Below are 15,755 nucleotides of genomic sequence, written 5' to 3'. Positions count from 1 at the left end.
AAAACAATCGTGATATAAGTGCCTGTGTACAAGAGTTTCGGGTCATGAGAATGTTTAGCTGAATACTAGAGAAATGTATGAATCCAATCTTTTTAACACTTTTCTAGGGAAATTTCTTTTAATGGAAGGGTCTGCATGTCTAGTTATCCCTTTAGTTTAAGAAATTAAAATAATTTTAATAATAATTACTGCCATTGGGAAAAATCACTCAACAAGAATCCCATGCAGTTTTTTAAAAGATAATTTCACATGATGACAGCAATACATATTGTAACTTGACAGTTTTGAAGCTAACATGTGAGATTTAGAGGTAGCCACTGATTAGTGTTACAATTCAATTGAAGTGATAAAAGATATAGGTTTCAAAAAGGTGTCAGTGTAACCTTAGTCACTTATTATTTAATAATCAATTTATAACAAACTCATATAGTGTTTACTGCTACACTGAGTCTGAACAGTGTAGCAGTAAACCCTGAGGGTTCACTTCAGTCAAATCACAGAGATGTATTTGCATACATTATTAAGCAGGATTTTTTTTATTAGCAGTTTAAAATTGCAGCAAGCATTATGTCTATTGATTGATAGAATGAAATGAAATCTTTGAAATCAATTTGCATATGAATAGACTTGTTTATTGCTTCTGGAGGTTGAAACTAATTTTATACATCCATATTTATTTGTGCTATTTGTAATCTTAATATCTAGGAGAATTGGGAGATTATTAGAAATTTAAAGATAGATTCTCACTGTAAATATCAGATCCTTTCCCATTCCCACACATAATCTCTTTTGGCTTAAAAAGCCACAAACTGACAGGAAAGCATATATTAAATGTAGACAAAACAAAGAGGCACACGCTTATAATATTTAGAGGTAATCACCATATAATTAATAGTCTTATTAATCATAAGGTTATATTATTTAAAGCCTTGATTTAGGGTGAATATTTTCAAATAAACAATATTCTTCTTACTCAAAAGTGAGAAGCATATGAGAAGGAAATGATTTGGGGTTAATACCATAAATATATTATTGAGCAAATATCTGAGGGAGTTTTGAATTTTAAAATAAAAAGAGACATTCTGGAATTTTTGTCTTTAGCCATGAAGGTATAACAGAAGCTGAATTTACAAGTTTTAGCAAATTTTTAAGGATTCAAGGCATACAGATTATGTTTTCCAACCACAGTGAAATTAAGTTAGAAATCAACAACAGAAAGATGTATAGAAAATCCCCACAGTATTTGGAAATTATTTCAGTTCAGTTCAGTCGCTCAGTCGTGTCCAACTCTCCGTGACCCCATGAATCACAGCACGCCAGGCCTCCCTGTCCATCACCAACTCCCGGAGTTCACCCAAACTCATGTCCACAGAGTCGGTGATGCCATCCAGCCATCTAATTCTTGGTCGCCTCCTTCTCCTCCCGCCCCTAACCCTTCCCAGCATCAGAGTCTTTTACAGTGAGTCAACTCGTCGCATGAGGTGGCCAAAGTATTGCAGTTTCAGCTTCAGAAATTATTTACACTTCTAAATAACCCCAGGAACAGTGAACAAATCAAAATGAAAATTTCAGGGTGTTCTTAACTGAATAAAGATTAAAATGATGTATCAAAATGATGTAGCTAAAAGCAGTGGTTAATGGAAAATCTGTGAACTAAATTCCTTATTAGAAAATGGAGTTTCAAATTATTGGCATTAGATTATGTCACAAAATTAGAAAAAAAGATTAATTTGAAAGCAGAAGAAAGGAAATAATAAAGATAAGAGCGTGAATCTATTAAATAGACATCAGGAAAACAATAGAGAACAACTAATGGAATCACAAGATGCTTCTTAAGAATATTGGTAAAACTGATAAACTTCTAGGTAGACTGAGCAAGAAAAGAGAAGAAACAAACAACCAAAATAAATGAAAGAGGTGCACATCACTGCATATCCTGCAGATAGTAAAAGAGAATAGTGGAATATTATAAACAACAGACAAATATTTTGAAAGCCAAAGGCTATTGAATGTAACTGATGAAAAGATAAGCTGTGTATCTCTATATTAAATTAATTTTTTAGTTTCAAACTTATGCACCAAAAAATAAAATCAATAGCAATAAACTTTATTGGTGAGTTATACCACACATTTAAGGAAGAAATAATACCAATTCTCTACAAGTTTTCTCAGAAAATGAAGAGATAAAACTTGCAAATTTACCGTGTGAGACTAACATTACACTGAAACCAAAAGTAGAAAAATATATTTCAAGAAAAGAAAGCTACAGACCAATATTCCTTATGAATAATAGAAGGAAAAATTGTCAGAATTGGGGCAAGTTGAATGATGCAATACATGTACAGCACAATACCTCATTGACAAGTGGGATTTGTCCAGGACCGAAAGATTAGTTTAGTGTTCGGAAATGAATATAATTCATCATAGTAACAGTTTAGACAAGAAAAGCCATAAAACTAGCTCCGTAGATGAAGAAAAAGGATTTCACAAAAGCTAGTATCTATTTATGGCAAAATCTCTCTCAGTAGCTAGGAATAGAAAGAAACTTTTTTATCTTGATGAAGCGCATTTATGAGAAATCTGCAAATATTTATAATACTTAATAGTGAAAGGCGATCCTTTTCTTCAAAGATTAGGGACAAGCAAGGATGTCAGGCCTCACCACATTTTTATTACACATTAGTGATCTCAACCAGTGCTATATGGCAAGAAGAAGAAATTAAGCAGGCAAATTGGAAAGGAAGAAACAAAGCTGTCCTTTGGTGTATATGACTGATTGTCTATTTAGAAAATCCTAAGTACTCTACCAAAAAAAAAGGTGCTAGAATCAAGGGGTCAGATCATTTAGCAGTGTTACACGATACAAGGCAAACATGCAAAAATCAATTGTAGAGTCTTTCCTGGTGGCTCAGTGGCAAAGAATCTGCCTGCTAATGCAGGAGACATGGGTTCGGTCTCTGATCTGGGAGGATTCCACGTGCTGCAGAGTAACAAAGCCCCAGTGCCCCAACTGCTGAGCTTACATGCCCTAGAGCCTGTGCACTGCAACTGGAGAGTAGCCCCACTCGCCACAACTAGGGAAAGGTCCATGTAGCAGCAAAGCCCCAGCACAGCCAAAAATAAATAACTAAATAAAATTATTTTAAAAATCAATTATGTTTCTTAGTACCGCAACACACAATGGGAAATATAAATTTAAAATGATTATGTAAGAGCATAAAAGATGGAATATTAGAGGGAAAGTAGATAAAAGATACAGAAGACTACAAAACATCACTGGGAAAAATGAAAGAAGTAGAGAGGTATACTATGTTTATGAATCAGCTAATTAAGTATTGTTAGGATATCAATTGTCCCCAGCTTATAGAGTCAGTGCAATGCAATTATAATTCTGGCTGACATTTTCATAGATGTTGACAGATTATAAAATTTATATGGAAAATCAAGGGATATGGAATAGTCATGGCAGTTTCAAAAAGAAAGGCAGTGTTGGAGGAATTATCAGGCTACAGTGATCAAGACACTATGTTATTGGTGAAAAGATAGTCATATAGATCATTAGAAGAGAATAGAGTGTGCAGAAATATAGCATACACATAGGGGCAATTGGTTTTAATCAAAGTTGCCAAAAAATTTCAGTGAACAAAGGAAAATCTTTTGTTTAGGAAGAAAAATACTTTTCAGCCTCTACAGGACATTATATATGAAAAAAAGAAATGTAATGAACTATAGACCTAAAACAAAGAGCTGAAACTATAAAAATTCATGGATAAAACAGAAAACTTTAGGGTTCTGAATTAAGAAAAGATTTTTTAAGTACTGCAACAAACTGGCACAAATTAAACAAGGAAATTTTAATAAATCAGACTTCATCAAAATGAAAAGTTTGTTTTTGAAAAATTCGTGCAAATTACAAAGGCACACCACAGATTGGGAGAATATAATAACAAAACACGTGTCACAAAAAGGAATTGTACGTAAAATATATACAGAATTTGTTCAGTTCAATAGTAAGACAAATAACCTATCTCAACAGATTGCAACACCAAAGAAGATAAACAGATTGAAAATAACTACATTAGAAGATGCTCTATGTTACTGGTCTAAGTTAGGACTAATGAAAATTTTAACTAGAGATGCCACTAGAAGAACTAAAGTTAAAAATGTAGCCCATATCCAAGTGTGAATGTGAACCTAGAATGTGAACCTAGAACTCTGATTCCACTGCCACTGAATGTGTAAAATATCACACACATGGCTGTTCATATCCCTTGATTTTCCATATAAACTTTACATATTCACTGGCATATGTAGTGCCTTTGGAAAACTGTTTCTTAAAAACGTATACCATACAACCTCACCAATTCCTTGCGGTTCTTAAGAGGAATGAGAGCATATGTCCACACAAAGCCACATTCAATAATATCTGCAGCAGCTGAAACAGGTTAATGTATAAATGTGTCCTGCCCACACAATGGGATCCCACTCAGCAATAAAATGGAATGGATTGTACATACGAGTGAAGGTCAAAATAATTATGCCGATTGCAGGAAAGCAGACTAAAATGAGTACGTGGAGTATAATTTTGATGTATATAAATCTCTGGAAAATACAGAGTAACCATGGTTGCTTGGGAATGGTTAGGGAGGGGAGTGAGGGAGGAAGAAAGTTTTGGGGGTGATATGCAGGTACTGATTGTGGTGATACAGTCATGGATGTATACATGTGTGAAGCTTGTAAAATTGTACACTAATATACAGTACACTGTACCTCAGTTATGTCTTGGTAAATCTGTTAAAGAAGAGATAAAGACTTGTGTTTGTATAATTTCTATATGTGGTGGCATTTTCATAATTTAGGTGCATATAGTGGCTAGTCTTAACAGCATTCACTAATTTTGTCTTTTGAAATTTCAAGATTTTTCTAGCCACAGGAATTGGCCAAGATCAAAGAGTGTTTTATTAATGTATTTAACGTTTCACATTTACTTCTTAGCAGAATTTCGCTTAATTGTCAAGTCATTTTTTCTTCATCCTTGTTACTTGACAAGGAATGTCTCAAGCTGTTTTTGAAACGTAGGTGTAGTGATAAACGAAGAGATTGAGCACAAGAAATTAAGGGTGTTTCTGAAAATTACTTTGTGGATTAAAATTTTTACTATTTACAGTCTTGAAACCCTTGTTGTGAAATAGTAAGTACCACAGAAAAATCATGAATTAGTTTTTTATCTTATTTAAAATTTTTGCATTTATTCTTTATCATAGAGGATAGTATTTATTATGCTTAAATAAAACCCATGTTTTTTTAAATGTTTTCTAAAACTTAGCATTTTGAGGTTAGACTTTATGTACTTTCTGACTGCTGTAGTGGATTTGTAGTTTTTAAATCAGATAAATATTTGGAATCAGTTTTGTTTCCTTACATCTATTCCTTAAGACTCCTTTTTTGATGCATTTTGAGAGCACCTGTTTCTATATTAATTGATTATGCTGGTCATCAACTGTACACACATACACATGCCTACAAAACTGCAAACTTGACAGTTTTTTTTAATATTTAAATGGTATATATAAGCTTTATTAAAACTTTTATTTCAAGAGCTAACCATAGTAACAACTACTTGTCTGATAGGTGAATTATAATCTTGTAAAACATTTTCTCATTTTAAAATGAATTATTTATGATATTCAATTGTTTTTGTTCCATCAGGAGTATTTGGTTTAATCAACCAGAAAAAATTGAATGCTTGTTTTATGTAGCAAAAAGTTGTGAAAGATATACAGATATTCTTGTCTTTGAGAAACTTAACAGTTTATCAAAAAATAAAAGTGAGCTTGCCAAAGGAACCCTGGAAGGATGATACATTCTTATTTGACTAATGTAGGATTATCACATAACAGTTTCAGTTAGTGATTCACCTAAGTGAAAAACATTAATTTCAGTTGATGTGGAGTTTGACCAGATGATTGACTTGTCAGGGCCTGGGAAGACTTCATGGTGGAGGAAGGATTTTTTGCTTAAATGGGTTTATTGAGGGTCAAGTACTTAAATAGTGCCTGGTACGTGATTAAACATTCATTGAATGTTGGCTCTTGTTATCGCTGTTCTCAGCAGCAGCTGGGCTTTGCTGAATGAGAAGGATTATAATAAACAGACATAAATGAGGATATTCTTGGCTGGGTAATGACATGATTTGCTGTGAATATATGGCATTTATGCTAAAATTGTGAGCTTAAGCTAGATGCTCTGCTGTTTCCATGCTTGACTTCTTTCTGTCTCCTAGCTGAAACCAACACTCTTCTTTTTTTTATAATAGGATGCTGGACTCATTCTTAAGCTATATTAGTTAAATTTCTGGTTAATTTTTAAATGAATATCCCTTTAACAGTAAAAATTTTAATTTCACTGAAGAATTTTTCTTTCTTTTTTTCAATAGGAGCATCGGAATTTACCTTTTATGCGTGAGCTTCGATATCTATTTGCACTTCTTGTTGGTACTAAAAGGAAATATGTTGATCCATCAAGAGCAGTTGAGATTCTTAAAGATGCTTTCAAATCAAATGACTCCCAGCAGGTAGCTTTTTTGTGCTTACTTATTAACTATTTTTATTTTAATTTTTTTCTTCCTTAAGCAGTGTTTTTAAAGGATAAATGAGAATAACATTTCTATTATCAAAACAATTCTTATTTTTATAAGAATAAGCTGGAGCCCTTTAAAATATGATTATTTGGAAGATTTACTTTTAAACAGTAATCTTGATAGTATATGATAAATCAAGCTGTAATTTTAATTAAAATTACTAAATGAAAGTAACAGGTAAAATGAAAAATGTTCACAAGTGTGTAATTAAAAATCTTCACCAAGGTGTGATAACCCAATGTCAGTATAGTATACATGCTTTTGATATGCCTGTTTTTGCTGGCAGAAATTCTTCCCTCAGAAAAGGTTTCTGAATGATATTAACTTTGTTTCTGAATGGTATTAACTTTGTCACTGTTTCTTTTATTTCCCAATCTTTATGTAGTGCTCTTTGGTTACTTTTTATCAATTTCTTAGAAAGAATATTGGAAATTTTCCTATAAAAGTAGAAAATGTCTACAAACATACCAACATTTTCACATATAATTTGAGAAGTTAGAGAAATTAAAGAAGGAAAGCAGAAGAGAAGCAAAGAAAGTAGCAGAGGATAATAGCAACAATGTTGAGTAAGATGACAGTGATGTAATGGGCAGAAAATGAAGAGGATACTCGAGGTTTTAAAAATTGGGCTACATTTGCAGTGTAGTTGTTGTAGCACTTGCATATATATCTGTTATCTGGATGTGTGGAGTGGGTCTTTGGCGGAGAGTTCTGAAAGATGTCTGACTTTGCCACTGCCTTCCCTGTGCTTTTTAAAAAATGCTTTTAGTGGCAAAGATAAATGAACAAAAAAGGTGGTTATATCAGAATTTGCTTATGTTTGTTGTTGTTTTCAATTTTTACCTCTTCCCCTACCCTGACATTTTCTTCTGAAGAGCATTGGATAACTAGGAAACCTTTTTCTTTCTTGTCAGATATAGCCTTGCAAGATAAGTAACATTATAGAAAAATATGGCAAGTTGTTTTTAGGTATTATATAAGTTAGGACAGGTGTAACAAATGACCACAAAATGAGTGATTTCAAAGCAACAGAGAATGATTCTTCCATAGTTCTAGAAGCCAGAAGTTCAAATAAAGGTGTTGGCCGAATGAGCTGTGCTTGTTCCAGTGGCCCTCAAAGATAGTCCTTCCTTGCCTCTACCATCTGGTGATTCCTGGTGTTCCTTGGCTTATGGTTCCAATCTCTTTGTGTTGATATGACCTTGCCCCCTGTATATCTGTTTGCCTGCTCCTTCCCTCTACCCCCCACCTCTTATAAGAGTACCCATCACTGGATTTAGGGCCTGTCTTATTCTAGAATGGTCTCATCTTAAGATCCATACTTTCTTAACATCTGTAAAGACTCTTATTCCAAATACAGTCACATTCTGAGGTTCCAAGTGGACATATATTTTGACAGGCCTCAATTTAACCCACTACAGGTGGTATGGATGTTTATAACTAGCTTTTTGTGTTAAGTTTGGTTGTCTTTCTTCATATGGCTTTGGAGCAATTTATTTATGCTTCCTAGACCTCAGTTTCAACATTTTAAAGGTAAATCGCTTGTCCTAGATGCTCTTCAGAAAACTTCTAGCTGTGGAAATGTGTAAAAGTTTGTTTCATATTTAGGGCTATTTTGATAAAAGCAAGTTGCTTACACTTACTTATCTGTCTTTGGGCAGTCATAGTAAGAATTGCTTTATCTTCCCACCCAACGCCACTCTTCATGCAGGTTCTATACAAACCTGTTTGCTGTACTCCACCTCAGATTGTTGAAAGAAGTTTATGGTAGTTGATGAATACAACTGCCACTGCTTTATTCCTGTTTATCTATGTCAGGTGAGCTAGAACCAAGGGAAGGGATTATGGAAGGTGAAGATTATGCTGGTTCTGAATGGAGACTCAGTTTGAACTTCAGAGGTGGTAGACCTTGATAATCAGGGAGTCAGTGATTAGTTGGACTCAACCTATCCAAGTTAACAGATATCTTAGTAAGATTAGATATGGCTTAAAAAGTGGTGCGTAACAGTTGAATTGAGAAAATGAATTGTTTAGAAGCTCATATTCCTTCTAAGAGAGAAGCCAGTATATATCTTTGTATAAGGAAGAACTTTTTGGTAATGTGGGTCCTTTGTTTTATAAAGATTCGTTGGAGAACTCTGGGGGGAGGTAATAACTTTTTAAAAATCTCATTCATGAGTTTGAGTTTTTATATATATCATTATATATACATATATATATTTTCCCTCCTAAAGTGAAACTCAGTCACATAATTATGAATATAATGCTTATTTTTCTGAAATACTGATGTTATGCTCTGGTTAAGTTATAAATATTTCTTGCATTTGATGTGAAACATTTCATATGATACCTTTGTGAGGAGTCAGTTAATTATACATTAGAAAGGACTAGCTGTAAGTTTTATGTTGCAGTGTTTTCATTAGTAGTCTCAAATATCAATAAGACATTTTTTTTTCCCCCACAGCAAGACGTGAGTGAGTTTACACACAAATTATTAGATTGGTTAGAAGATGCCTTCCAAATGAAAGCTGAAGAAGAGACGTAAGTTACTGTGAAGTTTAGTTATGGGGTTTAGGAGATTGATAAATAACACTTTTTTGTGTTTTTTTTTTTTTTCTCTCTCATGTATTCAGTGTCAACAGAGAAATAGGAATCTGAGATAAGTGTATGGAAACCCAAATGTTATCTGTATTATTTATAAGCTTTTTGGAATTTATGGCCATGGTTTAAAACAAAAGTCAAGCCTCAACCCTTTAGCTTTCAGTCCAGCTCTAGTGTTCCTGGCTCTTAGTTCAATCCAGACTCAAGTTACTGTTGCTAAAGACTGTAGCAGAAACTTTGGATGATGTCATAAATGGAGGAAATCATCATGCTTTTAATTCTGCCAGGATGTCTATCATTAAGGGTCAATTGGTTTTTTTATTAGACAACTACTTATAAACTTATGTTGGAAGAAATCGCTCCAGATTATGGCACTAAATCTACAATATCTGAGAGAAAAATTCTGTTGTGGGAAGCTTAGAATGTATCATTGAAAGCTGCTTTCTTTTTGGATTGTTAAGAAGTTCATGATGCTAACAGTTGTGGTCTGGTGCTCTTTTTCTCGGTTCACCAAAATTCTTAAGTTGCAGTTTTCTTATAAATGTCAGTTTGCTGGCCCTCAGTGCTGTGTTGAATATACGCTGTCTTTCTAATAACATATTTTCATGCCATAGCATTTTGCTATGAAATTGGTTAGACTTGTGAAACTTGCTTTCTAGGTAGTTTCTTTCTTTATGTTAGTTTCATTTGGTAAATCTCCCCATCCTGATGCTGAACTGAATCTGCTGTTGATGCTTTCTGAAACCTGAGTTCCAGCTCCAGTAAAGATCATCATCTCTATGATAAGTTGTTTTCTCAACTTTTGAATGTTCTAGGCCTTTGGTCGGAGAAGGCAATGGCAACCCACTCCAGTACTCTTGCCTGGAAAATCCCATGGAGGAGCCTGGTGGGCTGCAGTCCATGGGGTCGCTAAGAGTCGGACACGACTGAGCGACTTCACTTTCACGAATTGGAGAAGGAAATGGCAACCCACTCCAGTGTTCTTGCCTGGAGAATCCCAGGGACAGGGGAGCCTGTTGGGCTAACGTCTATGGGGTCAACAGAATCGGACATGACTGAAGTGACTTAGCAGCAGCAGCAGGCCTTTGGTATATTTCTTTCTGCTCCTTTTTTTTTCCCCTGGATGGGATAGTTCTTTAAGGTGCAGTTACGTTTTCCCCCCGTTCTTTTTAAGGAGGTCTTGGCTGAATTCTTAATAGTTTAATTTGCCTCTTAACCTCTACCTTGTATGGGACCAGTTCTGTTTGATGGCCAAGTGTCTTCTCTCTGTTGTTGCTTGACTTTGTTTTCTGCCCTATCCCCCTATTCTGTCTTAATAGGTCTGTCATAGTGAGAGTTAGTGAAATACGAGTTAGGAGTGTGCCCAAGTAATTATTCACACAGGCATTGTCCACATTCACCTCTTTTGTGTTGCAGAATTCCACCAGGTTTCTGTCCTGTCAGACCAACGGACAGCCTGTGTGTGAACTTGATCTGCAGTTGTCCACCCTGGCTCCTCTTTAGTAAAATTCATGTTCCTTGTACTTTTCCTTAGAGTTGCAACCCCCAGCATTTATTGAGCATGTTTCTCCAGAGTGTGAATGCTATCTGTATCCCCATCTATGGAAGCTGAGTCTCTTCGGAGTTCTCTCTGTAATTCTTTGAGTACTTTACCCTGAAGGCCCTAGTTACTCCTCTGAAATCTGTCCAGACTTTCTGTAATCACCTCATGTAGTAGCCTCTGCTCAACACAGCTCCCTGATGGCTGTCTCTCTAGACTGCCACTTGGCTGTTTCCTGAATCCTGGTTATTTCTGAAAGGATCATTTTTTTCTGGTTTTTGAGATCTTTCCTTATTTTACTCATTTTACTTCCTAAAATTTTTTTGGGTTCGAGTGTCAACTTTTCTGATCTAGTAACTAACAAGTTACCAGAGATCAAATTGCCAACGTCTGCTGGATCATCAAAAAAGCAAGAGATTTTCAAAAAAACACATCTATTTCTGCTTTATTGACTATGCCACAGCCTTTGACTGTGTGGATCACAATAAACTGGAAAATTCTGAAAGAGATGGGAATACCAGACCACCTGACCTGCCTCCTCAGAAATCTATATGCAGGTCAGGAAGCAAGAGTTAGAACTGGACATGGAACAACAGACTGGTTCCAAATCAGGAAAGGAGTATGTCAAGGCTGTATATTGTCACCCTGCTTTTTAACTTATGTGCAAGAGTACATCATGAGAAACGCTAGGCTTAATGAAGCACAAGCTGGAATCAAGATTGCTGGGAGAAATATCAATAACCTCAGATATGCAGATGACACCATCCTTATGGCAGAAAGAGAAGAAGAACTAGGGACCCTCTTGATGAATGTGAAAGAGGAGAGTGAAAAGGTTGGCTTAAAGCTCAACATTCAGAAAACTAAGATCATGGCATCTGTTCCCATCACTTCATGGCAAGTAGGTGGAGGAACGAACAGTGGAAACAGTGGCAGAGTTTTATTTTCTGGGCTCCAAAATCACTGCAGATGGTGACTGCAGCCATGAAATAAAAAGATGCTTACTCCTTGGAAGGAAAGTTAGGACCAACCTAAACAGCATATTAAAAGGCAGAGACATTACTTTGCCAGCAAAGGTCCATCTAGTCAAGGCTGTGGTGTTTCCAGTGGTCATGTATGGATGTGGGAGTTGGACTGTGAAGAAAGCTGAGCACCAAAGAATTGATGCTTTTGAACTGTGGTTTGGAGAAGACTCTTGAGAGTCCCTTGGGCTGCAAGGAGATCCAACCAGTCCATCCTAAAGGAAATCAGTCCTGAATGTTTATTGGAAGGACTGACTGATGCTGAAGCTGAAACTCCAATACTTTGGCCACCTGATGTGACGAGCTGACTCATTTGAAAAGACCCTGATGCTGGAAAAGATTGAAAGCAGGAAGAGAAGGGGATGACAGAGGATGAGACGGTTAGATGACATCACCGACTCAATGGACATGAGTTTGAGTAACTCCGGGAGTTGGTGAAGGTCAGGGAGTCCTGGCGTGCTGCAGTCGGTGAGGTCGCAGAGTTGGACACAACTGAGCAACTGAACTGAACTAACCAGTTTTCTCTCTCCTTTTTCTAAAACTGTTTTAAAAGAATCTAGAACTTTCCTATTTCATCTGAAATCACAAGCATTACTTGAAGTACTTCTCATTTATTTCTCAGTAGTTTTTTTTTTTTTTTTTACTGTTTATGGAACTAAAACTTTTTAAAGTTTTAAAGATTGGGAAGCACTGAGTACTGTATCAGTTGCTCTAAATCTTTGAACTGTTTCTGTACCAACCTGATTCCTGAGGCTGAGGTGTCCCTGATATAAGTTTTCTTTGATGATTTCTTTTGGCCTTTGTTATTTGTGATATTTGCATCAGTCTAGCGACGTCACTTTCACTTTTCACTTTCACACATTGGAGAAGAAAGTGGCGACCCACTCCAGTGTTCTTGCCTGGAGAATCCCAGGGACGGGGGAGCCTGGTGGACTTCCGTCTGTGGGGTCACACAGAGTCGGACACGACTGAAGTGACTTAGCAGCAGCAGCTTTTCTTTGTGGAGAAGGCAATGGCAAGCCACTCCAGTACTATTGCCTAGAAAATCCCATGGATGGAGCAGCCTGGTTGGCTGTAGTCCGTGGGGTCGCTAAGGGTCGGACACGACTGAGCGACTTCACTTTCACTTTTCACTTTCACACATTGGAGAAGGAAATGGCAACCCACTCCAGTGTTCTTGCCTGGAGAATCCCAGGGAAGGGGGAGCCTGGTGGGCTTCCGTCTATGGGGTCGCACAGAGTCGGACACGACTGAAGTGACTTAGCAGCAGCAGCTTTTCTTCGTGCAAGTGGTGGATATATCATTTCTATTATAGAAGTCTCAGGTGTTTTAAATTACTCTTCACCTGGGTTCCTTGCACTTTTGTTGATAACAACAGTCTGGGTCCCTGAGATTGAAAGCTGAAATGCACAGTAAAGCATAAGACCTCTGAGAGTTTGCAAAGAAGGACAGGGTAATGAATTTCTGGAAAACTTGTCAGCCTGACTCCTTAGGGAAGGTCAGTGCATGCCACAGGTCAGTGGAGAGAAGACCAAAATTTTGATCCAAAGAGTTGATAAGATACTTGGAAAGAGAATTGAGAATTAGTATAGCTGCTCTTACACAGTTTCTTCTGTCAAAGCCATCAGCCTGGTATGTCATTGCTCTTTATGTGTAGTATGTGTGTGAAAATAAGGAGAGAAACCATGAATGCTGTTTTTCTGTTGGGTTAGCCAAGAAGTTCTGTAGTATGTTATGGAAAAACCCGGATGGACTTTTTGACCAACCCATTACGGGAGTATGATGAATGAAAATGGAGGTACTAATCTTTATGTCTAAAGATTCATGGACTTTTCCATTAAGAGAGACAGTCTTTGTATTCTTCCTCTTCCTCATATCAGATGACAGAGGCTTTATCTAATCCCAGCCTTCTTGGATCACAACATCAGTGAAAAGTATATTGACTCTCAAAGTTACAGACCAGAAATGACACACATTATCGCCACTCACATTTTGTTGTGCAAAGCAAAAAAATAAAAATCCAGAAAATAACAAGTATTGAAATGTGAAAAAAATTGAAACTTTTTTGTACTGTTGTTGGAAATGTAAAATGGTGCAGATGCTGTGGAAAACATTATGGTGGTTCCTTAAAAAAATTAATAGTATAATTATCATTTGATAGAGGGAATCCTTTCACATTGTATACATACATCAAATCATTATGTTGTACACTTCAGATATCTTACAGTTGTTTGTCAACTGCATTTATAAAGACGGAACAGCAAAAATTAGCCATATGATGATCCAGCAATTGCACTGCTGAATTTAAATCCAAAAGCATTTATGGCAGGGTCTCAAAGAGATGTCGCACATTCATGTTCACAGTGGCATCCTTCACAATAGACAAGTGTTGGAGATCACTGATTATGTCCATGGATGAATGGAAATACACATGTGGTATACATATACAATGGAATATCCTTACCAAGTAAGGAAACTGACGCGTGCTACAACATGGATGAACCTTGAAAACATGACGCTGAGTGAAATAAACCAGTCACAAAAAGACAACCACTGTTTTTCACTTATACGATGTGTTTAGAGTTGTCACTTTCAAAGAAACAGAAGGTTAGAATGGCGGTCACCAGGGCCTGATGGGAGGAATGTGGAGTTTGTTTGATTGGTTTCTCAAGCTGAAATTAGTTCTAGAGGTTTGTCCCACAACAGTTGTGAATATACTTAACACTGCAGAACTGTACACTTAAGGATGTTAAGATGGTAAATTTTATATTGTGTGTATTTTATCGCAATTCAGATTTTTTTTTTTTCAAATTTAAATAGAAAGGAGATGGGAAAGTGCTTTTTATTATGTATCTGGAAGTAGAGGGCTGGAAATCTTGTACAGCACTAATGACACCATACTACCTCAGAATTGTTGGAAGGCTTATGAAGTATTACCCTCCAGTTGTTTTATGGTTTAAATGGGGGTGCATGTAACACATCAAGAGACAAATAGTATCTCTCTTTTTAAAAAGCAAATTAGTTTTATTAATTTAAACAGAAAATTTACAAAGAAAAAGTCCGTACAGTTGTGGATAAAACATACTTTTATATACCAAGGTCAAGATAAACTGTGTTCTTAGATCACAGGGTACAAAACAGTAAAGAAAAAGTTTAAAATTGTCCATTTCTACTTGCTTCAAGCAAAAAAAAAAAGAAAACAAATTTATATGTTAAAGAATTTGGAAAATTCACAGATACCTAATTTTACCAGCAACATGAAACTTTACAAAAGATTGGTGTACCTCTTTAGCTACTTGGTTCAAAACTGGTATTTTGTTATTTTGCTGGTAATGGCCAGTGTGCAAGAGTGGTTTTTCCTCTTTCCCAGCAAGTCCAGATGAGCATGTATTGTATGACTAAAAGTCCATACTCTAAATGATAATGGAATGATCAGGCACTTTGTGAATACAAACTGGGTTCATCTCTTCTTACAGTGAGATCCCACACAGTTTTTAACCTTACAACAGCTTTGTGGGTTTAATATCCTCAGTTGACACGTGAAGAAACAGAAAAAATTGAAGTATCTTGGCTCAACACTAAGTAGCAGAGCCAAACACATAATAAGAGAGGGTGAGGGTGGGATGATTTGGGAGAATGTCACTGAAACACGTATGTTGTCATATGTGAAATGAATCACTAGTTCAGAGTCAATGCATGTTATAGGATGCTTGGGGCTGGCGTGCGGGGATGACCCAGAGGGAGGATAAAGGGAGGAGGGAGGTGGGAGGGGGGTTCAGGAGGGGGAACTTATGTAAACCCGGGGCGAATTCATGTCAATGTATGGCAAAACCAACCAATATAATATTGTAAAATAATTTGCCTCCAATAAAAAATTAATTAATTACCAAAAAAAAAAAATAACCGCATAAACGTTGCTGTCTTGGCATCTATTATTGTTCTTTTAATGTTTTCT

At 36.2% G+C, this 15,755-nt stretch overlaps 1 protein-coding gene across 5 annotated transcripts in view; it reads left to right on the top strand.

Annotated features, from left to right (window-relative positions):
• Positions 1–15,755, top strand: part of USP25 (ubiquitin specific peptidase 25) — a 166,678-nt gene that overhangs the window by 68,970 nt on the left and 81,953 nt on the right. For all 5 annotated transcript variants that reach the window (XM_088836114.1, XM_088836120.1, XM_055422304.2 and 2 more), the window contains 2 exons: positions 6,437–6,574; positions 9,105–9,181. In XM_088836114.1, the coding sequence (XP_088692240.1) occupies positions 6,437–6,574; positions 9,105–9,181 (215 nt within the window). The remainder of the gene's footprint in view (positions 1–6,436; positions 6,575–9,104; positions 9,182–15,755) is intronic.

This window comes from Moschus berezovskii, chromosome 1, assembly GCF_049115385.1.
Source record: "Moschus berezovskii isolate FMDL1 chromosome 1, NW_MosBer_1.0, whole genome shotgun sequence".
In the NCBI taxonomy this organism is placed as follows: domain Eukaryota; kingdom Metazoa; phylum Chordata; class Mammalia; order Artiodactyla; family Moschidae; genus Moschus; species Moschus berezovskii.
This window is presented reverse-complemented; position numbering and strand designations above follow the sequence as displayed.